The sequence below is a fragment of the Coccinella septempunctata genome, chromosome 4, assembly GCF_907165205.1.
Source record: "Coccinella septempunctata chromosome 4, icCocSept1.1, whole genome shotgun sequence".
Classification (NCBI taxonomy): Eukaryota; Metazoa; Arthropoda; class Insecta; order Coleoptera; family Coccinellidae; genus Coccinella; species Coccinella septempunctata.
The window spans coordinates 10,772,723-10,798,105 of record NC_058192.1 but is presented as its reverse complement, the minus strand read 5'-3'; the positions used below and the strand labels follow the sequence as shown (position 1 = coordinate 10,798,105).

The following is a 25,383-nucleotide window of genomic DNA, read 5'->3' as shown; positions in this document are numbered from 1 at the left end:
TAACCTAAAGTTGCCGATTTTCGAACTATTTTTTCAATCACAAGGCCAATTTGTGATTAAGGATAGCGTTTTTCTCCCACATTATCACCCCTATAGAGGGGGTTAGAATAAACCCCTACTAAAAATCATGTAGAAAAAACTATTGTTTTAATTTACATTTACCGAGGTTATGGATTAACTACTTCAAATAATTTCAATTAGGGGAGATAAAACAATAATCTTAGTTCAATATAATTTAAAATCGATATCCTTTTTCACAAACTGGCCCTGTGATTAAGAAAAATAGTTCGAAAATCGGCAACTTTAGGTATTTTAATAAAATCAGAATTATTTTGGAAACGGTACATTTTCGTTGAACTAATGTTGGTGTCATTCGATAATATTTGGTCTACTCTATCGTCTCTTCATAAACTTTTTAGGGTTTTCACTCCCAATCTCTGAAACAAAACCAATTAAAAATGAAATCAACGAGTTCATTGTCAGGCAACAATTTTTTCTAGTTAATTTGCTCCTGACAAATTAGTGCAAGAATTTACGCAGGAGCAAATCGTTGATTTCATTTTTAATTGGTTTTGTTTCAGAGATTGGGAGTGAGAACCCTAAAAAGTTTATGAAGAGATGCAAAATCCTCCCAAAATAAATTTCAATCGATATCTACTCTATCGTGGTGTGATGTTTGATTCACTAGTTTTGGGACAGCCTGTATACAGGGTGAGTCTTTGCAAATATTTCAACAGTAGATTCTTGATGCCAAAAGGAATACTTTTTTCCTATACCATTTTTTCCGAATCGTCTCGGTTTAAAAGATACAGGCTGTGGATAAACCATAAAAAAATGTAACGGTTTTATCGAATGAATGTCGGAATATGGTCTTCCATTTATTTGATGAATCTTTTTCGAACACAAGATATCACTCTCGTCTTCCAGTTTTCTCATCATGTCATTACGTTCCATTAAAAAAAAAGAAATTAAAGAACCCAACCCTTCCCGTTTTCGAATAATTTGATGAACAAAAATTAAAAAGTATCTGGGAAATTTGAAAAAAAGCGTACTTTGGCTGAATACAACTACGTTTGACAGATGTACTGATGTGTAGTGTCACAAATTTACGGCCGGTTTCATTATCAAACCTTAAGTCGCTTTAATTTAAAAGCATCCTTTAACCCTACGAACGCCCAGTTTCATAATCGAATTCGAAGTCACTTCAAGCTTAAAGCTTCCTTTAGTGTCATTTTTAGTAGGGTTAAAGGATGCTTTAAAATTAAAGCGACTTTAGGTTTGATTATGAAACCGGCCGTAAAAATGTCAGTAAAGGAAGCTTTAAGCTTGAAGTGACGTTAAATTCGATTATGAAACTGGACGTTAGCTAGTTATTTTGTGATTCTATTCTAAGAGTTACTTCTCTAGTAATAAATCTCGAAATTTCTTCTGATTAGTGTCAGTTTAATACGTCTGCAACACCAAGAAACCATTGGTATGAAAATCTGACACGCCCGAGTATGTATAAGTAACGTCTCTTGAAAAGAAGCTTCCTTTGGGCCCAATTAACAGTTCCACCACGCTGTAAGATTAACATGAATTTATTATCAGAGACACGTAGGGAATATACAGTATCGCACGCTCGATTATCTACACCTGACAATTTTTTTTTACATCTTCTAGAATCTGCAGACGCTTTCCCCACCGCTGAAAATGCATACTTACATCATAGAACCTTTTTTCTTCAAAATCCACTAGGTCTCCACGACGCTGGAGTGAATCCCGATTTAGCTTCGCGGGCTTCCCAACTATTGGTCACGTCTAAACGCACCTTCAGCGAGTCCTGACGACGTCCAGAAGATAGCCGGACAATAAAACGTGTCCCCGCAGCTAATTCCTTCATTCGGGTTGAATTTTAGCGAAATGAATGGAAAAAAAAACGGCCCAAGGCTATCGCTATCGGCACAATGGCTTTGTTATGTACGGACCCGATAAGGAATCTGCGCTGATAAGGGGGGCGTACGGTCGTGAGCGATAAGACTAGTTTCAAAATGGAATATTCGTGCTGTTTGCGCGGAGCTTTTATCGCCGAATATCGCCGTTTCGAATGACAAAACGTCGGGCCTTATCGTCCGGACGGCCGATAAGCCGATAAAAAAAGGTGCCCGACGCGCTCCGGTGGCCGGCCGCGCTAATGACTTTTCTGTTGTGCACGCCGGCGTCGCCGTGTTCGTTTTTCCAGTGCATACGGGGCTTTTCTCTCGCGATTTCGTCGGATGAGAACGTGTTTTACCGCTATCTTACCGGCCGTGAATCCAGATAGCGGAGATTATACGTACGGCAGGATCGCGGCACCGGTTTCAAGGATAATTCCGCTGGATGATCGATCAGAGGAAGGCGCAGTTAGCGGTGACAAATCTGCTCTTGGAATTTTTCGGTTGCGATGCTAGAATTTTCACGGCGCGGTAGCTAGTTCTTGTCGATACTTGTGTAAATCGTCACCGATACCAATAAATTAAGATGCATACCACCCGCCGATATTAATATCAACAATTGTTACGATCTGAATTGAATTTGCTATCGCCAGGACAACTTAATGGAGGATCCATCAATTCCAAGCGTTTTTCCATCGTAGGAGTTCTGTTGCTCAGACCGAAACTATGGTCTCAGCATCTGCTCTTCTTTCATTTAGTTGTCTCGACGATGGCAAATTGTCTAGTTCAATTGAGATCGAAACAACTTGTTAATATTCATATCGGCGGGAGGTATACATATGAATTAATTCTTATTATTGTAATCATTGCTTCCCTGTTAAGGAGTGATCATTCCCTTCATTATTTTACCACTGGCATCATTTCTGCCGTGAACTGAATGTGCTCCTACCATCTCAATTGTAACACGCATGTTGCCTGCAATAAGCAGGCCGGCGCACTGAATTGGGAGGAATATGGGACATATCCATTAATAAGGACCAAAGTCCGGCAGAAAGCCTCCAAAAGATATAATCCTGGAGAATAAAACTCTAGAACAGGTCGAGCAGTTCAAATACTTATGAAGCTTCATAAATACTAGGGCTAATCTAGACACGGAAATACACAATCGTATTAATTCGGCATAACGGGCATTCTGGAAGCTAAAGGACAGAGTGTTTCAAAATCACGACCAAGACTGCTGTTTACAAAGCAGTGGTCCTTCCAACGTTTCTTTACGGAAGCGAAAGCTGGGTGCCCTGCGGGCGACATATTAAACAGCTTGAACAAAAGCAACAACGTTATCTGAGAAAAGTAAAAATAATGCACATCAGATGGTCCACAAAGTTACCAATGCAGAAGTCTTGCAGCGCGCGAGTTGTATAACAATTGAGACTCAAGTAACGAGGGCCCGACTTAGATGGAGCGGGATTGATGCAGTATATCCTTGAATCGCTTATACTGGCCTCCTGGTTTCCGGGCTCCCTCTGTGAATTCGCCGTATTTTGGGGAGTCTTGCATCCTCAGAATGTGGCCGCTCCATCTGAGACGGGCCCTCGTTGCTTGAGCCTCAATTGTTATACAACTCGCGCGATGCAAGACTTTTGCATTCGAAACTTTTGGGAACCATCTGATGTGCATTATTTATCTTAGATGACGTTGTTGCATTTGTTCAAGCTGTTTAATGTGTCGACTGTAGGGAGCCCAGCTTTCCCTTCCGTAAAGAAGCGTTGGGAGGACCACTGCTTCGTAAACAGCTGTCTTGGTCTTCAAATTGAGGTCGTGATTTTGAAACACTCTGTCCTTTAGCTTCCAGAATGCCCGCGATGCTGAATTGATACGGTTGTGTATTTCCGTGTCCAGGTAAGCCCTAGTATTTATGAAGCTACCCAAGTATTTGAACTGTTCGACCTGTTCTAGAGTTTCATCCTCCAGGCTGATATCTGTTTGAAGGCTTTCTGACGGACTTACCAGGATTTTGGTTTTGTCGATATTGAGTCTGAGGCCCAAAGCTTCGTATATATGTTTATAGGTGTCCAACATTATGTGTAGATCCTCTGAGCTGCTAGCGATAAGTGCGCAGTCGTCTGCATATTGAAGTTCCGTGATAAACTTTGTACGGTTTTTTGCTCTGTGGCGCTTCAGGTTAAACAGGCCTCCATCAAATTTGAATCTTATTCCAACACCTCTTATATGCAGTTGTCAGCATGTCAGCAATTATCGAGACAGCTATGGCGAACATATTGAACAGTAAAGGCGCTAACAGGCAGCCTTTTTTTATTCCAGAGTTGGTTAAGAAATGGTCGGTTGTAGAGCCATTATGCTTTATTCTAGCGGTGTCGTTGGTATGGAGGCTTATACACACTGCTAAGAATTTTTCGGGTACTCCAAGGCGTCTCATGATTAGCCATAGCGCTCTCCGATTCACCGAGTCGAAGGTCTTACTTAAGTCCATATAGGTTGTTAGGTATAACCTCTTGAAATCACCCTAACTTCTCGTAAGATGCAAATTTGAAACTGAGAACCTCATTTTTTATGAACATATCGAAAATTTTAGGGAAATATCTCTTACTTTTTAAAGTTTATCAACGTTAACGCTAGAAAATTATTTTGACATTTTGACGCCCCATATCTCAGAAGACCAGTATATTTGACCCCATGTTTCTTCGCAAAATATCAACGTTGATGTTTAAGGATTAACCTCTTGTATTTTGACGTATCTTTGGTGAGTTGGTTTCAAGCAGCATGTATGTACCTATAAGAAGAGCAATTAACCAAGAGTTTTCTTGTGTCATATTAAGATCTTGGGCTTAAAACAGTATAACACTGGATGAGTATGTAGCAGCAGCCTGTATCCTTTCCTGTAGATGATTGTGAAAATATCTACAGAACAGGCAGAAGTCGAAACATTAATCGAAAACTCAGGTTTCATACTTCTTCACCTTATGATTAAAAAACGTTCAAGAAGTCTAACTTTTAATTTAATCACACTCAACGCTCCCAGGTAGCAAGGAATAGACAACGATGATATGAAGTAACCGATGAATCATACATCGAATCAAAATTGATTGGTATCCCCATCTATTATTCATTCCGAATCAACTGGCACACCTCCAGAAAATTTCCAACACTTCAAGGAAGCTGTTCATCGACATCATAACGTCAATGTGCGCGATGAAGAGGAAGAAGTAAGTCACCTCCATATGCATTAGGTTCCAGATTGGGATTGATAGATCATGACACAGGAATCCAAAGGCATGCTCGGATGACATAAAATACGTCTGTCAAGCTTCGATATAATCTCAGGTCCACGATGTTATCGAGGTCTCCGCTCATCAAAATAAATATGATGAGCCAAGATTATTAATTATTCAAAATTTATGTGTTATTATCATGATCTTATCTAGTCGAAACAAACTGTTTATTAATACAGTTATCTCTAGAATTCAACTTTGTAACATCTCGTCTGGCATTAAAAATATTCCTATCTATTTATAGGAGTATGATTGATGGGGATCGCCAATAGGAAAAATTCAGTTGTTGTAAAAATAGATCGATCATTACTCTGATTGTATCGGACACAAAGCAGCATTGGAATGCGGAATGCAGACCATATGGAGATGTTTCACTCAATACTAGAGGTTAATCCAAATCCCACTTTTCAAATTCATCGGGGCTATATTGAAAATTTTGAATTTCTGGGAAATCTGAACTTTCATCCTGTGTTTTTCTATTCATATTTGGGCCTAAAATATCTACAATATGAGGTCATGAGCTCTGGATAGATTAGATGCTTCACTCATCTAAATTTTTATTCGAATCAATCTAGGTTAATAGATTGAACAATGAAATTTAATATAAAACAGCTGTAGCATGTTAATTCAGATCTATTTAGTATGATTGAAGTTTCTCGATAGAAATTTGGTGGTATGGATGAAAATTGATGGTAGATGACAATTGGTGTATAGATTACGAAGAAAATTTTAAATTCTACTTCCCAAATTACTAAACCACGTGTTAAATGTGATTATTTTATAAGTAATGTGCCTTTACTTCTTGAAGGAATGAAGGGAGTGCGAAGGAAAACATCACAAAACTTTTATTTCATTCAGAACTTCGTGGAAGACGCTGTCAAACATCGACTCAATTTATTCACACTCATTGAGACCTCATGCTCCTTCCAAATCACAACCCCGACAACTCGTTAAGTGTTCAACAGGTGATTCACACAGTTCTTCGTCACCTCGTGCTCCAGCCCTTCACTCTGTCTCCCTTCCACCCTCTTGTGCCGTCTTTATTATTGGCCCACCGGAGGATACACACGCGGTTCCCTTTGTTGATGAGTTCCCACAGCTTGGTCGCCCCCTTTTGCTGATTTGACAGTCAGTCGAACGCTCGGTGTTTGGACGAGAGCCAGTGTTAGCTGTGGGCACGTTTGACATGTTTTGAAGATCTGACGTTGAACGGGGTTCTGAAGAGATTTGGTTTTTTGGGTGTTAGTTCGAGTTTTGGGATTTAAATGGTGATTTTTTGTGCAGGAGATATTGATATGGGTAAGAGAATACCACGAATGTGGTATCTGTTTATTTTGTGTGTCTTTTTCCTTATTTGTTAGATGAAACGAGGGATTCACTATAACAATCGACATGATACTCAATCTCTGTTTGACACATAAAAAAATGTTCTATTCTCAATGTCATAGTTGATTAATACATGATACATATTTGCTATTGGCATGAAAAATGAAGAATTAATATTGGTAGCAACTCACCATCTGTTATTGATTATCTTCAATTGATATATTTTGTCCATCTTGAGGGTATTGTCATACTTTTTGTTGTGTCAAATCTGCCCAAAGGGAAAAACGAAATTTGGCAAAAGTGGTGGAGAGACACTGACCTCTGGTTTCAATAAGACAGTCTCTGCTATACCACTTCATTGCAAGAAGGCTATAGGTACCACTTTTTGGAGGAACAATGAGGGAACTTGTACAAAATAATCCTCGGAATTTGCTTTTTTGATCGGGGGATATCCAGCCTGGTAACACGACTTGTTAAGGTACCTGACCCAGGAGATAATGGCTCCTTATAAGAATTGATGAAATTTAAAATCAATGCGAAGACACCATAGATTAAAATTGCTAGATATTGGTTACTTGAACGAGATTCCTTACTCCCAAGCTTAAGCAAGGTTAGGTTGAGATAAGTTCAGGTTATGTTATGTTATGTGGTTAAGTTAAGGAGGGGCAGGGTCTTTATACAGGGTGAGCCTTTGACTCGTACATATACATAGATATTTTAACAGTAGATTCTTGAGGTCGAAAGAAACACTTTTCCTATACCATTTTTTTCCGATTTGGCCCTGATAAAAAGATAAAGCTATTTTAAGTTTTCATAATGAGCTATGTCATCCTTGGAGCAACAAAATTACATTCAGAATAACTAACTAAATCTGTGACACTACACATCTGTGCATCCTTCAAACAGAGTTGCTTTCAGCCAAAGTACTCAATTTTCCGAATGTCACAGATATTGTAAATTTTTGAACATCAAATTACTCGAAAAAGACTCATTCTACGAGAAAATAATATGAAGAATACTTTTATTTTACAAAAGGTTCAAATTAGATTAGTCCAAAGTTTTCAAGAGTTGGGTCGTTGGGTTCTTTGAATTTTTGGTATTTTTATGGTACGTAATGGTCATAATGAGAATACTGAAAGACGTTGGTGATATCTTGTGTCAAAAAAATATTATTTAATTGAATGAAAAACTATATTTCGACATTCATTTCATTCAATAAAATCATTTGTGAGAAAGGACTGAAAATAACATTTTTTATGGGTTTCAACCGCCTATATCTTTTAAACCGAGCGGATTCGGAAAAAATGGTTAAGGAACAAAGTTTTTCTTTTGACCTCAAGAATCCACTGCTATAATATTTGTACGAGTCAAAGATTCACCCTGTATAAGTAGACATATATCCTCTTTTGAAACTGAAATGAGTGCGGCAAAGGAGTTAAAAATGCATAGGAGTAGAAAGAACTTATTTTGGATGCATTTTTCCACATTACCGCACACATGTGCGGGAAATTGACAATTTCCAAACTGAAGTGGGTGCGATTGACAAGAGTACGTAAAAGAGCTTATTTTGAAAACTCGGGAAGTTAGCTCTCCAAACGCCATTCTAAGAGGTGTTGTGTTAAGCTGAGACACACTGACGTGTCATGAATTTCTGGAACATATTGGTGCTGCTAAGTCAAAGGACCATGTTGGTATTCGATTACGAATATTATTTCTTCCACCAAGTGACCTGGCCACTGTCTCAAAAGCTGGAGAGCTCGTTGGAGTGAGTCTCCATAGGTTCAGGTTCATTAACATTGAGGGGACGCCGCCAAATCCCCCATCCAGCGATTTGTTCCGAAACCGACGATTATAAATGATACGAAGACGGCGATAACATCTGCAGGGTTGTCTCATTTCCCGGCCGACCCTCGGAAATCTGATTATGATTCAAGTCACCATTCTTGCGCGTCATTGCCCGCAGTTAGCGGGGTGTGAATTCGACGATCGCTGCTACCGAATTTAGTTCGAATGTACCCTAATTTGCATAGTCAAATTTGTGCTTTTCGTTCTCCGCCGCGGAATATAAGTACATACAAACTACGTGCGGGCTCGCTCAACTAAAAAGATAAACGGTGCTTTGGAGGTGGATGATTAAATTACTAGTGTCTATGACTGTATATAGTTCTGAACGAATTGGACGTAATGTTCTAAGTTTGTGGAAGTCTTGCTGGCGTTAGTTTAATGAATTTCTTCGGGTGGATTGGAGGGAAAAGTCAACTGAGTAGTGTATAACTGAAATTTGGGAGTAATGAGAGAGAATTGAAAATAGGAATCACACCCCATTCCGCTGGTGATATGGTTATTCCATATGCTGAAGAAATGGGGAAATCAGTGGTCCTTCTATCTGAACGATTAGCTAGATTGGTTACCAAAAATCTGAGCACATCATATTTGAAGGCCTCAGAGTAATTAAAAAAATCAAACGTTGAATTCATTTTATTCTGTTATCGGTGGCTTTCAGTGATCGAAATGTGGAATGAGACGTAATTTTGCCAGTACTAATTGGGAAAACAAAATTAAAATGGTGTAATGAATCAATATGAATATAGCCTTGAATTATTGCCTTAATGGGTTTGTTTTGAGCTTATTTAAAAGCGAGTTGCAAAAGCTCAGATAAATTTAACTTAACGGTTAATCTAACACCTAACTTAACGGTAAATCTAATTTAGGGGTAAATAAATCTAACTCAAATGTAAACGGTGGAGCTAGCTTAACGGTTAAAAGGTTAATATTAGCCCAAAATTGTGGCTACAAACAAGTCTTCTTTTGACTTCTCAACTGGAGCCCAATTCTAACTTGCAGATAAGTCTAACTTAAGGTCAATTTAACTTGACGGTACGTCTAACATAACGGTAAATCTAACCTAACGGTAAATATAACCTAACGGTAAATATAACCTAACGGTAAATCCATCTAAACGGTGAATATAACTTAACGGCAAATCTAACCTAATTGTAAATTTAACTTCATGGTGGATCTAGTTCAGTGTTAGAACTAGCTTAACGGTTAAACTTAATAGTAGCCTGAAATTGTGGCAACAAACAAAATCTATAATCTCTTCCTTCGACTTCTCGGAGATAGTTTTGCAGATATTCGTCTGTTCGTCAACTGGACGGCAAATCTGACTTGGGGTCAGTCTGACTCAAGGTCAATTTAACTTGACGGTAAGTCTGACTTGAGAATCAATTTAACTCGACTGTGAGTCTGACTTGAGAATCTATTTAACTCGACGGTTAATCTAACTCAAGATCAATCTAGCTTGACTGTCTAACCTAATCCAACCTAACCCAACGTTGTATCGAACTTAACGGTAAATTTAACTAAGGGCGCATATAATTTAACGGCAAATCTAGTTTAACGGTGGGGCTAGCTTAAAATTAACCTCGAAATTAACCTAAAATCATGGCAAGAAACGAAATCGAAAATCCCAAAGATCTTCTAACTTTTCTTGGGAAGTTTTGCAAGTTTTCAACTGATCATCAAAAGAAAATTCATTAGAGAATCCTTTGGCATCTAGGTTCCAATCTACTCCAAACGCTTGTGGTTGAAGGTTTGGTAGTCCTAGGTTTTGAGTTTTTCGAAAAGTAGGACCATTTGGCCCTACTCATCATAAAGTGTAAGTAGATTTATCAGAAAAAATATATGTACTTGTAGATGCTTTTTGAATGGCGGTCCATCTCACTGGTGTGTTCTCAATATTATAACATCGTTCCACTGTGGTTGAATATTGCTAGGTTCACAAGATTGCGTCGAATTCTGAATCCTTTCGTGAATTTCAGGTAGAAATTCTTGTCGGACATAATGCGGACCAGTTATTTCCGTCCAGTTTCCATGACGTCGTCGGTAATCGGCAAAAATCGAGTCAGGATGTACTCTATGTTTTTAATTAACAATGGCACAGGGATTGATACACCAGTACAGCGTACCTACCCGTCTTGAGAGGGGAGGAAAAAGAGAACAGAGGGAGAGTGGGTAGAATGCAGACTTTATAGATTGAAACCGTGGACTGCGATAAGCGGTCCCCCAGCGTTGAGGCAGAGTTTGTTTATCAGTTAGTGCCTGATTGATGAGCACTGATAAGGGCTAGGCCCGGCCCTTATCAGCGGCGTGCATCGCCTGCTTCCCTCGCTCAACCCCCCAACCCGTCGGTATCCAAGCACCGACTGTTATCGGACGACAAATCAGGCTATTTGGCCTCTATGGAAAAGATCTTATCGCCTTAACTAGCTTGGTCGGACCAGTCTAGATCATATCGCCCAGTCCAGAACTTGAATTTTTATAAAATATCTGGACATTAATCATATTGTGAGCGATAGTTTGAATGTAGAACATTAGAGGAAAGGCGAGAAGTGTCACATTGTTTGTTACGTGTTGCGACAAGGAAACTGGTCCCCAGATTAATGGGCTGATGGGTGGGAAGTCACGTCCATTCGATTGATTTTTGGAATTTATACAGCAATTATGCATTTTATTCGATTTTGATTATACCTATTCAAGGCGTCCGAAGTTGATGTAGATATATATATTTCAGGGGTGGATTCGAGGGGTAAAAATATCCTCCTGAATTCCTGAAATTCACCTCTAATGAGTTAGTTAGAGCTCCTCAACTGTTTTTCACGAGAATGGTGCCTCCTCAAAGACATTTGGAGAACCTTATTTTTCTATCGAATATCCTATCAGATCGCCAACTCAGGATAGTTTTGTAAAAAGTCCCCCTATTATCTCCGTCACTGGTAAGAATTAGCATCAAAACCAAACAATTCGACTCATCCAAAATCTGCGCATACTCAAATTTTAAGTCTCCGTCAAATTTTGATAGAATATTCGCAAAATATATGGTTTTTAGGCTTTGAGCTACTGATAAACTCTATCTGTCTTGTAGGTAGAGATACGCTTTGACAGACGGGTAGATATCAGCACAGCCAGGGATCTTCTAATGGTTTATTATCTCATAGGATTAACACAACGCAAAAATAGATCGAAAAATTTGGAATAGCGCTCAACAGATTGGTTTGCTACACTCGTTCTGGCAATTCGGTTTGTCTAAATCTAATTTGTAATTATATTGGTCGTAATTTCAGACCCCAACGTTTCTGAACTCGTCCATTGCCATAAAAAATCAATCGATACTAATTCATTCATTCGTTACTGAATTTCCGTTGTACAAACGTGTGAGGATAATGTTTTGTGAGTGCGTTCTAGGCAAGTAGGTAGTTCTGATATCAGTTAGTCGCAATGAGTGATAGTTCTCGCGGCAGGTAGTTGTAATGACTAGTAGTTCCAATGTGTGGTAGTCCAAATAACCGGTTTTGCACCTTGGAACATAGATACAAGATAATGTCCGAAGGCTGGAGTGAGATAGTTGATTAGTGTCGCCAATCACAATTGAGATAGTTGAATCTGACATCATTGTCACGTCAATTTTCAATACGAAAAGGTAGTAGCTATACAAATTTATTTATTTTACGCCACTGCCTTAGTGTCGCGCTAGACTGAGAAGCATCGAATGATTTGTACCACAACAAATACATTCATAGCACGTCAATGTCCATTCCATGTATTTATGTTCCAAGGTTCTAGGCAAGTAGGTAGCTCTGATATAAGTTAGTCACAATGAGTGGTAGTTCTTGCGACTGGTAGTTGTAATGACTAGTAGTTCCAATGTGTGGTAGTCCAAATAACCTGTTTTGCAAATGGGGAACAATAAAAACAATGTATTTTAGTGATCTTCGAATGGTTAGAGGCTGTTTCTTGACAGGGTTCATAGAAAATTGGGTAAGAAGCTGCCATTATTCTCAATTTGTAGGAAATGAGGTATAGAAAGACTCAGTTAGGCTTGACATACTTAAAATACAAGCATAACATTTGAAGAACTTTATTTTTACTTTTATATCGTCAGGAACGGCTCATGGCCCTGTTTTTTTTTTTCGGAAAATCGAAATAGAGTATCAGTTTGAGACCGGCAACAAGGCCAGGGTAACGGTTTCGACAGGCAGGGCTGGATGAAGATCGCCGATTAGATCCTTTGGCGTGATAATTCCGCGGCGCGATCAGAGATATCGCGTAAAATGGGATGCGATCTTATCAATTGATGACGATGAAGCACTTATTCCCAGGCTTATTCTATTCGGCGAGGGACGGGATGGAGCAGGGAAGATCGTTTTCGGGGACGATCTGATAGCCGGGATGCAGGTGACGGCCGGAATATTAGGACGTGAAAATTGCAACTGCTTCATAAATGGAAGCTGCGGGAAGAATTGAAAAGAAAGGAGTCCGACGTATCTATGGATCCACAGAAGTGTTCAAATATTTTTGCGAGCCTCTTGTTCCTTAGAACGAGAGAGTTATCATTTTGTCCAACTGTCTTAAGATTTCGAATTTGCTGCCTGAAATGAACTCAAATTTTGATGCAATAACAGTTGCTGTCACAGGCCCTTATGTTTTTATCGAATCCTGGCTCTCGGAATTGATTAATCGTAATCGCCACTGTCGTTTTTGTTTTTAAACAAACAGAGAGCGGACGAAAAGTGTTTACGGACGAAAAGTATCTGATGCGAACGAAAAATACTTGCCATCTTGATTCTGATCTAGCTTATCCATGGAATCTGTCCTTCAATTTTTATTTTCTGTTTTCCAAATAGCACGTTAGCATCATTGACAAATTGTCAATGAAGTGTCAGAAGTTTTTTGAATTTATTTCTCGTTTTTTCAATTTTATACTGAATAACCACTGGTATATCTATGGGAGATGATTCCCCAATATAAGGGTCCTGTAGCGTTCCTCGAACAACTGAAGAACAGAAGAATCATCACTTGGAAGACTGGACCTGGTCGAAAGACCCTCCCAGTCAAAAGCAAGATGTGACTATTATTAATTTGAGTACTGAAGGCATTTCTAACGACGAGGGTGATCCTCCACCAAGATCAGCAGAAGATTTTTGAGGTAGAGATGATATTCCTCCTAGTGCAATTGAAGGACAAGTTATGTACCTATGATTATTTTTTTTTCTTCAGTCATCATCAAGTCTTCGAATAAGTTTTGATGAAAGCTTTATTATTAACTTTTTTTCTCGTTTTCCGCTCTGTTTCTTTGTTTCAGATATTATTTTGAAATGGCAAAGAGGATAAAGAAATTTTTATATCGATGGAAAAGAAGCCCTTCAGTATTAAAAGCTTATTCTGTAAACAAATTTGACATCACTACACTACTCACGGGGAGACAGGGTTTTTTTACTGACGTTTTTCCCTAAGCTCTTGTATCATACCTACTCCAAATTGTATGGTACCCCGTTACACTAACCTTTGCTAAAACTCATACATATGCTTTATTGTTTGATACCTAAAAATGTATTGCTGACATTCGAAAGAATATATAATTATATATCATTGCGGTTTTATCTGACCAATAATGGGGATAATTAGTGAATCAACTATGAATTGTTTTTACAGATCAAACTCCTGTGCAACTTTGAAGAAAATAATAATACTACACTATTGAATTACGAGATCTCATTCCCTATCAGTTTTCATAGCAGAGTTTAACAAAGAATTATATAAAATATTCCTCCTACACTCCAGTCTGTGTGGGACAATATCAGATCTGGGAAGAGGAAAAAAAATTGGTTCGACATAGATCGACCATGGCATTTCGTGGGTATCGAGTTGAAGAATAATTAAAAGGCATTTTTTATTGTGTGAGTGATATCAGACCTGCACTTGGACAGAAGGTTTCGTATATCAATCTGAACTTAAGGTTTAATGTTTCTGACTCAATATTAAGCACGTCTAAAGAAGTTAGATAAAAACATGGGAATGTAGTTTGATAGATAACACCCAGATACAATATCTTAGATGGATCCAATGAATAAAAACCTGAAGAACTTACGATGGCCCAATCGCGATGCTTTTTAGATCATCATACAGTTTGTTTCGAGTGTTTTAGTCATTTCATAATCAATGTGGAAGTCTCTTTGATTTTAAAAGCTTCTTCAAATTTGTTCTTCATGAGAAATTATTGATTATGAAACTGGCTGAATATAATTAACGGTGACCTCAAATCAATGCATCGAAATATTAAATTTTGATCGTTTGCATGACTTAATCGCAGATAGTCGAAATTGTGCATCCTAATTCTAAGGACAATTTCAACAAAATGCCATAAAGATCCTTCTATCAATATTACAAAGACGTTTCATTGTATTTCGTCCAAAGAAGTGGTTTTTAATTTTATAAAATATTCATGGCTCTCGTTCTGCATCCACGGTTTCAACCCCATTTCTGAACAACGTTATGGAACTGTGAAAATGTGGGCGGTCTGGCATCGTGAGCTCTAGACGATAAGTATTGAACCTCCAGCTCTGCAATTTATCAAAGACAATCTGATTGTTTGTTGGTAATATCGGGTCTGTTAAGTGGTACCACCTGATCGTGCAGCGTTGATCTAATCATGGTAACTGCACAAGAATAGCTTCATCGAATGGAATAACTCTAAATTCTCCCGGTGTGATTCATACTGAAACAATTCTTTCATTTCGTCGAAGGGCGTGTGAATTCAATGATCATTTGGGTTGGTCCGACAAAGACATCATTGTAATTTAAGCTCGGCATTCCTCAATGTTTGGGGGAGTATAATTTATGTTTTTGTGAATACCCAGTAACTTTTTAAGATCAAATATAAAGGCCATAACTTAAGTGTATTGGTTTAGTATATTCTATTCGTTTTCAAACCGCCTCCACATATCATAATTATTCATATTTTGTTTTTCTGATCAATTATTTGACTTCCATTTTTATTTTTCTCTTCAACCTCTTTTCTCAGAATGGGAATAAGAGCTAGAACAACTGCGAGTGACTGTTATTGTCGCAGGAAGTCATTCTACGCCGTCGATTAAACCGCTATAAGATCATGCAAATGAGTGGCGAAATTCTTCGAGTCCAGTGAAGCAAACATCCATAATTGATTTGATCATATCTGGACAGGAAATTTTATCTCCATTAAGGTCCATTAGGAACATCTGAGTTTTTAAACCAGGTATAATTTCGCGGTTCTTGATTGAATATACTTATATGCATACGGTTGATCGACAGAACCAACTGAAGCTTGAAGGACATTGATCGTTTCCAAGATTCATCACAAGATTTAGCTCAATCCAAATCCAAAAACGATATTCAGAATACTTTTGACTAAACTCCCGATTGAAAACAAAACAATTTTGATCAGTCAATCCCTTATTTTTCTAGAAAAGCCAAACAAAATTGCCTTTGAACTCTGCCTAAGTTAGACGATCATAAAATCAATACAATATAGAGAAATATATCAATACGAAAGGCTTGAACCTGGATTTTTTCATCATTTATCGTAGAAAGCTTATCGGAAAGTTTCGAATAGCCATAAATGGTCAAGATTTCTGTTCGACCTGCCACAAATATAAAGATATGGAAGTATTTACCAATATCGATAACGCGAATGTTATAATTGCAGAAATCGAACGGTCTTGCATTAGAAGCGAGCACTTTTACAACTGATCCTCGTCTAATAACAATGATAATAAATGTGAATTTATCCGTATGAGTTCTGGAGCGATCAGATAACTAGTGTTAATTGAAACGAAGTCTGTGAGGCACTTGTAATTCTCGTAATCAACTTTTTAGCGAGTGTGCGTCTGTTTTATATATTTTGAAACGTTCCACAGATAGTATCTGTTTAATTGGTTCTGATTCGAACAAGGCAACTTATTATAAACGAAAATAAAGTAAGATAAAAATCCTTTACATACAACAGAAGCACTCCTTGTCCATTAAAACGAAGTGTATAGTCCGATATTGCTGGGAGATAAGGGGTACACTCTGGAAATCGCATCAAGTTGTAACGGAGGCTCGTCTTGGACATTTTTTTGACAGGTCTTCAGGGACTACCCACACAGAGAAACATTCAGGAAAGTGGCCGAGGGTCCAGAAAAAAATGTGCTTATCATTCGATGATTGTTGAAGAAATTCATGTAGATTAAACGAAGAACGAAGCTCCTTTCTGTGTCTGTTCGGTTGTGCTGTTAAGCAGGCTAAAAATGGTGTTGATCATATTGGAGAATCAAGGAATTACACTTCGCAATAAAATTTACGCACATTCTGAAAATCTCAATTTTAATGAAAGTTAACTCTACATTGACTTTATAACTTATTTTTTATGTTCTCTCGGGAAGGTTTTGAACGAAACAAGACAGATTAAATGGAAGAAAAATTCAGGATTTCACCGAATTTTATGTGAAAGAAGAGAAATGAACAATTTTCAAAATACTGAAATGCTGATAAGTGATTTAATACTTGGTGTTTCCACCCCTTGCGTTAATTACAGCTCGGCAACGACGGTTCATTCTCAAAATGAGTGATCTTAAAATGTTCTGATCTAATCCTTCCCAGATTTCTCAGAGTTGTATTCCTAAGTCATTTAGAGTAGCTGGATGATTTTCTGAACTTCTCAGCCTTCTATTGAGGTTGTCCCAAACCTGCTCAATAGGATTGAGATCTGGACTTCTTGCTGGCCATTCCATTCGAGAGACTTCAACCTCTTCAAGGAACTCCTGAACGATGCGCGCACGATGGGGTCTGGCATTATCGTCCATAAAAATGAAATTTTCACCTATGTATGGGGCAAATGGCACTACATGCTCTTCAAGAATGTTCTTTATTTACTTATCAGCATTCATAGCTCCATTATCAACGACCACTAGGTCTGTGCGAGCAGTCAAAGATATTCCTCCCCATACCACAATCGATCCTCACCCGAAACCAGTAGTATTCAGGAAATTGCACTGAGCATATCTTCCATGAGGACGTCTGTATTCAAGGGAACGTCGATCACAATGGTAGAGGCAGAATCTAGACTCATCTGTAAAGAGAACTCTTTCCCAATTGGCCTCTTCCCAATGGATGTGCTCTGTCGCAAAATCCAAACGCGCCCTTCGATGGGCTGGGGTAAGAGCTGGGCCTCTTGCCGCGACACGAGGCCTTAAATCATATCGTCTGAGTGCTAATTTGCACCTCATGAGTTTGCTCAAACTGAATTTGAAAGAGGCGAGCGGTTGCAAACCGTTGTCTCAACGAAGAAACTCTCAAGTAACGTTCTTGAATGGCAGTTGTTACCCGTGGTCTACCCTGTCCTGGTCTTCGGACATTCATACCTGTCTCCCAGAATCGCTGCAACATTCTGGACATACTTGTATGGGAAACTCCAAACCTTTCTGCAATTCTTGTGTATGTCCACACTTCTTCTCGCAAAACTACCGCTTGGGTACATTCCTCTTGGGTCAAATTGCGTGTTTCGCGTTGCATAGTAGTAGAAAATCAAACGAAAGAAAAACTATTGATCACTAGAATTGATCGAGAACAACTGATTTTAGAATGGAGCCAATACATTCAAAATCTGATAATATCATCTTTTTTTATTCCTGCTGGGAAAAAACATCTGTATTGAAGAAAACCGTTGAAAGTGGATAACATATGCATGCATAATTCTGATAAAAATAATTATCATTGAGAACACCTTCAGTTGTAGAATAAATTTGAGATTTCCATATTGTGCGTTAATTTTTTTGTGCAGTGTATGTCCCCCTACGAAAAAAATTGACCTGTTCACGAATTTTCTCTGAAATCATCCTTGTCGTGACATGATTGGACTGGCAAGTTTTCAAATTGTCACCCTGTATATATGCTTGATCAACTATAAGACCATCTCTGTTTGGAAATGGGTGAAATCCAATAGCAAGGCAGTAATTCCATCAAAAATCCCAGCTCCTAGCCCGCTCCCGCCTTATCTTCCCTTATCGTTCAGCACCTATCGATGAAGCAACCCCCACACACGATCGGACCGGCGGCAGCATCGGCATTAACGGATGCCGGTGTTAGGTTCCTATCATTTTTCCACATGGGCGACCTGGGCCAGTCCGAGAGCTGCCAAACTGCGATATTCTGGCGCCGCGGTCGCCTTGCGTCCTGCTGATAAGGGGGCGGCGTGCGCAGGGGGTTGTCAACCCCCCCGACGGGATGCAGAATGGCTGGAACCGCGAGATATGTCACTCACTCGATCACACGTGACCGACTTCGCAGAAGACAAAAGTGTCGAACCGCCGGAAGGCATCTTGATAAGTGCGACGCAGTCGACGGCGACGACGGAGGTCTCTTTTCCGATGGGATATCGACGTGGCAATTTTCCTGCATTCTGCGGGAAATCGACGCTGAATTGACATCCGACAAATTGCTCGAGGTGCAAGGTTGATACCTTATTCGAGTGTGGAGAACGAAACTCATTCAGTAATTTGTTTTTTTTTTAAAGATTCTGATGAGTGATCATGACCCAAGTATAAGAAAAAAAACAGAAACTACACAGAAATTTTTACCTGCTTGTCATAATGGACAAGTTTCCTAAAGCTCCAAAATCGAATTTAAGATTATTTATGGAAACCCTTTTCCATAAGTTATCCAACACCTGAAAGATTCGCTTCAAAATTCAGAATTTTCAGAAATACACCCTTCGAAACTTAGTAAACATTCGAATATGTGAAAGCTTGTGACGTAGAATGCCTTCACTAAAGTATAGTAATTTTAGTTAATTCGACAACAGTGGAACCGATCAAGAAGATATCCACAGATTGCATAAAATTGTTTCTGTAATCCGTGTCTATACCTCATAGACATAGAGTCTATATGTCTATGCTATACCTTCTCAAAATCGATGACATTTTCTGTCATTGTGTGTTTTTCTTGTCAAATGTGATGACAAAACTTGATATTCATTGTGATATGTTGATTAAAAAACTTTTATGACCATTATTGACTCGATGAGCGTTGCCGGATTGTGAAAATGACGTAGAATGTTCATAAGAGAGCACTTCTGTAATCAGAATTTTCGAAAGTGAATACAGACAAAATGCAGTATGTTAAAATTCGAAAAAAAATATATTTTGATATATTTGAGGTGTAAAGATTTTAATAACATATATTTTGAAATTTAGGAAAATACCCCATTGGTTCACAAAGTGTTTGCGACCAATTTCAGATGATTGTTATTGTGAATATTGAGCAACTGCGCTGGTGAAAATGCAATTACTTACCCCAACGGGCTTGAGAAGAAACCTAGTCGAACCTCCACTGATCTGGCAGCAGAAACGGGGTTTTGAAGGGAAGGGAAACAGGGAACTAACCTTCCTACCCTACAACCTTCGTGGTTATCACCTCTCTGATAAAGAACACACAAGTCACTCCACTCAAAGTTGCTCAATATCACTCTGGTTTAATTAACAAAGGTTGACAATTCAAAAACTTGCCAGGCCAATTATGTCTCGACAAGGCTGTTTTCAGAGAAAATGCCGGAACAGGTAAGCCGAAATCTCTCAACCCTAGGTGTAGGGATTATCGCCCCTAAATTCTTAATAGGGAATAGGGGGTGAGATTTACCTCAATTGAAAGATCATTTGTCTCTCTACATGAATACTATGGTTTGCAAATTTTTATTGATTTCTTGAAGTAGTTACAGGAGGTGACAATTTGAAAACATGCCAGACCAATTATGTCTCGACAAGGATGTTTTCAACGAAAAAGCCGGAACAGGTCAATTTTTGCAAGGAGGGTGGCATATTTTGAGCAAAATTGTAAGCCGAAATCTCCTCAAACCTAGGTGTAGGGGCTATCACCCCTAAATTCTTCATAGGGAATAGAGAGTGAGCTAAACCTCAAATGGAAGACAATATGTCCCTCTGTATAATACTATTGTCTTCCAATTGAGGTATAGCTCACCCTCTATTTCCTATTAAGAATTTAGGGGTGACAGCCCTTACACCTAAGATTGAGGAGATTTTGGCTTACAATTCTTTTAGAAACATGTCCCCCTCCGAATAAAAACTGACCTGTTCCGGCATTTTCTCTGAAAACATCCTTGTCGAGACATAATTGGCCTGGTAAGTTTTAAAATTGTCAAGTAGTTACATGTAACTACTTCAAGGACCATAGATAGTATTCATGTAGGGAGTCAACTGATCTTTCAATCGAGGTATATAGCTAACCCCTTATTCCTTATTTAGAATTTAGGGGTGATAGCTCCTATACCTAGGGTTGTATAGATTTTGGCTTACAATTCTGCTCAAAATATGTCCCCCTACGAATAAAAATAGACCTGTTCCGGCATTTTCTCTGAAATCATCCTTGTCGTGACATAATTGGACTGGCAAGTTTTCAAATTGTCACCCTGTATAGATGATTTCAATGGAGATGAGAAAACGAAAAGAGGAAAAAATTGTTTACGTTTCTCTACGCCCGAGTTAGGCAACCCAACATGCCCACGACAAAACATATTTTGGGACATAAAGATTTCAAAAAATCAAATTTAGGTCAGGTGCTATTGCACTCCTCTGCAAATTAATAACTAACGTGGTCAACCATCCAATAACTGGAAGCTGCTTATTCCCCAGTGAAAATGCGTATTTTCCACAATTTCCAAAAGAAACGAGGGTTGCTATTTATGTATTGAGAACTGAAACCAGCTATCAGGGCAGCAGTAACCACTGGCAACCGATTTCGACAATACGAGCAAGTATATATTCTTTCTATGCTCTCAAATCACAAATATCACAATCCAATATCAATCCAAGAAATTATTTAACATAGGTGGAGCCTCATAAGTTTTCCTTATGTATTTTTGATTTTCAACAGTTAGGTACAATTCGAAGATAGACAATATAGGTTTTACTACAAATTTTGTTCGTTCTTTTGAATTAATTACCACTTCAAACATACCATCCAAAAAGGCGAAACAAGAAATTCTTGTATATTCAGTTCGAAACCCTGTACCTACACACAAAATAATTTAAAGCTAAAACTCTCGTGTTACAATTATTTTTAAAGACCCTGCATAATTATCGATTCCTAAATTTAAAATTTCTTTGGTCCTCAGCTTCCTACTCTTCCAATTCTCAAATCTTATTCGAAGGACCCATGATATGTTATAATGTTTTATTTCTTGGAAGAACGAACTAGAATGAACCCCGCTTTCATCAGATTTTATCTCGATTGGATTTCAGAGATTGATCTCCCTATTATCGCCTCCATAAGAGGCAAAAAAGGACCAAAAATACTTGACGAAGCTCAAGCAGGGAAAGGGTAATCTGTACCACTTCGCATTCAATTTAGTCATCATTATCTGGTTAATTAATATGTAGCGAATCAATGCCTAACCCGAAACTGGTTCGGAGTTATAATAATAATCATTCCGAAGGATGGGAACGCCTGATTATGCCCTTGAATTATGGAGGATACATGGGGCTCGTTTATCCGAAGGTTGATAAGGATTAATAAGGAAATAAAGCTGTAAAAAGTGGAATGATATGGAAAGCTTGAATTGATGCATCAGAAAATAGTGAATGATCTATAATTTCCCCCTCAGGCATATCTTTTTCCTTTTTCTTAGTATCATACACATTAAAAATTCTTCTTATTGTAATATTCAATATTACTTGAACCTACCTGAAGAAGCAGTGATGCTTCCGAAACACTGTGGTGGAAACTCGTCGTCTTTGAAAATCATATAATCTATAATTCTTATAAGACAGTTGTTGAAGGCTGAAAATTTGTTGTTTATGTGATCAAAAACTATTTTTTGTGCTGCTTTAGTGCTCTATATTTTTTATTTTATTTCAGTTTTATTATTTTTATTCTTTTGTGGATTAGCTTTCACTAAACTTCGCACCAATATTTTGAATATTTCAGTGTTATGACATTCTAATGGAGTGTACACTTTCTATTAATATTTTCGTAGTCAATCAGCTTTCCAGCCTAAAAGACAGTGGTATGATTGGTGAAAATTCAGGTACATTAATCCTTTGTTTTAGTAACTTGACAATTCATTCATTATTTTAGTATTTACATGAACTAAATGGAGCACCATTGATGCTGAATCGTACAACAGAATCTACTAAAGAAATTTGAAGTTACTGGAATCAAATCACATCGTTTATCAATTTTTTTATCTGATAGCCCAATAGCGTTTCCTCTTGGCCCTTTATGTTAATTTCCCCAACCAGTTTCCATATTCCTGTGCTAATTAAATCAATGAAGCCCCACAAAAACTGTCGACGCCCGTTAATAATTAGTTTTATGTCCATAAAACGACGTAGAACGAGCAAAGCAATCGTTTTACTCATGCCTGAACGATGGATTAAGTTGTTTGACATAGTAATGCCAGGTTATGTGGAACGAGGTGTGGCAGAACCTTTGACGCAATTAATTATACTCAACTTCAAACTAGTTTATACTCTGTTGCTCTTTGCACTTTCATAGTTCGAAACAGTAGATAACCGAAGGAATAATGTTAATGATAGCATAAAGAGTGGAATAGATGAACATTCAGTAACATTTAAATTAGCTGATATATCACCTTCATTTGCCTATTATCGATGAACTATCGCAGAGTGAATTGTTGTCCGATGTGACAATAATTTAAACCAGGGAACTACACGTCGATTGGGGCTATTCCGTTGTTGTTTCTATTGCACTAGGCTATTTTTTATGTGTGCTTCGATAGTGCTGATTAAAATCTTAATTCGCACACGATTTGCCTAATCACTTTGATGGGAAGGGCCCTATATGCATTGTCATGTGATTTCGTCTTCTTCTGGCATTGATATTGACGAATTATTGAATTATTAAAGTTCAAAACGTTTCCTTTGATACTTATTTCAATAAAAGAAGCCACTCTGTATAATAAAAACTAATTGGAATATCCATGCACTTAGTACCTACTTCAGAAGTTTGAGAAGAGAGGCAAATTCAAGGGCTTTTCTGTCAGAAGAGCTATTTTTGGGAGCTTTTTATTTCCGACACCCCGTATCCGAAAAATAGTCATACGATTTTTGTGTGTGCCCAGGAACAACTTTTGTGAGGAGGTCAAAATTTGCAGCACACCAAAAATTCAGGAAATTCAACCAAAAGCCATTTTCCAGTCAAATGGTGCAGGGTCCTTTGTGAAATTTATATTTTTCGTTTGAATTGTAGTTAGAGGTTTACTGTTGCTTTCAGAATATGTCAAGGTCCACTCAGTATAATGAAACATTGAACATAGAAAATTCTCTATTGAAATTTTTGGCAATATGTCATTGAAACACCACAAAATCATCAAATTTGAACTCAATTGAACAATTCTTGTATAAAACGTCCACAATGACTGTCCTGAAGCGCAAGAAATATAAATTCTCCATTCCAGTGCACCAATCAAACAGCGAATCCTCGAATTCTTCGTTTTTCGATCCATTGTCTCCTGATGATACCACCTCCTTTGGTCGCCAGGGGAATCCCTCATTCTACAAACCTTTCAAAATTCACCAGACAGAAAACCCTAAATCCTTCGGTAAAAGGAGAGCAAGAAGGTTCCATAACAATCAATTCCTAACCGCACTTACGGAAAATGTTGAAGACGATCAAATGGATTTCCATTTCCATGAAAGTCCCCTGACAAAACTCATGAAGAGTGAAGAAAATCTCAATATTTGGAATGAGTTCATCTCATGGCCAGATTTTGAACAAGAAGAATTCCTGAAAAGTTTCGATGGGAGGTATAAATCGTGTAGAATTGGGCTGTGGAAATATCACAACAGTTTGAGCCAGTCAGTTAAATTGAAGTGATTATGTTCTGTATATCGTGAACTATTCACAACTAGAGAGGTATTAAAGTAAAATGAGCCATAGCTTTTAATTTTGTGGACATGAAAAATATGAGAATGGGACAGAATTTCTGATCAAAGTGAGATATCAGAATTGATGCTCCATTGCCAATATTAGATCATACTGATAATCTTCTGGATCATTTTGACATCTTCTTGATCATTACCAAATGGACCTCTCTGTATATCCATCAAAATAGAAGTAAAGGTCCACCTGCAGTTTATATCCCTTCTAATTCAACAATGATACCTACCAAGTTGCTTTCTTCATGCATTCTTCATTGCTTGAGGGAGTAAGTTGAATCGTTATGAACTCCCAACTTCCAACCTCAAAGAAGGATTCAGGCCACACGAGTATGGTGAAGATATATATGTGCTTCCGCTTCTTTGAAAGTGAAAGAGGTAAGTTGATATGGTAATTTCGAAGCCTTCACATAAAATTGTCATTGACTCCGGATGTTGCTATCAACTTATCTACATTGTGTTATTGTCTTTTCAAATATCAAGCACGTGCATAATACGGGTGGTCATGAAGAAGCGGGTACGTCAAGTCCTCCCCTTTTGTTATTGGGTGAAGCCGACGTTAGGTATTGGACGGATGGTATCTACTGGAAATCGTCCTTTCTTCAGAGACGGGTTTCGATTTCTATACCACCCATAAGTGAAAGTTGATGTTGTATCTTGAATTTTTCGTTCTTTTTGTTCTCATGTCATCTCTTCATCTATTGATTTCGCATCCTCTGTAGGAATGACACGAATTCGATTGATGAAAAACTTTGATAATCTATGAATGATATCATTGCGAGTTAGAGTTCATTCGTAGTGTTTTTGAGGGATTGTTAGTATACTAACACTTTTTCTACAGAAACTAGATACTTTAATTTACATTCTAGAGTAGTCTACAGAAGGGTCTACATGTTCTTTTCCATTTCCCTATATCTCGATTCGATGTAGGGAAATGGAAACGATCTTTTCATTTCATGTATCAATAACAACTGTTAGTAGGACATTTCAAAGAAAACATATGAAGTATCGCACAATAAGGAAAGCACAAAAATACCTCCAATCAGTTGGGGAAGACCCCAAGATGCTGCATGCTTCAAAATGTGT

General features: G+C 38.1%; 1 protein-coding gene across 2 annotated transcripts in view; it reads left to right on the top strand.

Moving 5' to 3' along the window:
- The window catches only part of LOC123310956 (zinc finger protein ush), a 171,994-nt gene that overhangs the window by 72,829 nt on the left and 73,782 nt on the right, over positions 1 to 25,383 (top strand). Inside the window, exon 1 of one of the 2 annotated variants that reach the window (XM_044894683.1) lies at positions 6,483 to 6,502. The exons of the other annotated variant lie outside the window; for it this stretch is intronic. Within the exon in view, the coding sequence (XP_044750618.1) occupies positions 6,499 to 6,502 (4 nt within the window). The 5' untranslated portion in view covers positions 6,483 to 6,498. Of the gene's footprint in view, positions 1 to 6,482; positions 6,503 to 25,383 lie in introns of those variants that run through there. 2 annotated transcript variants of the gene reach the window in all.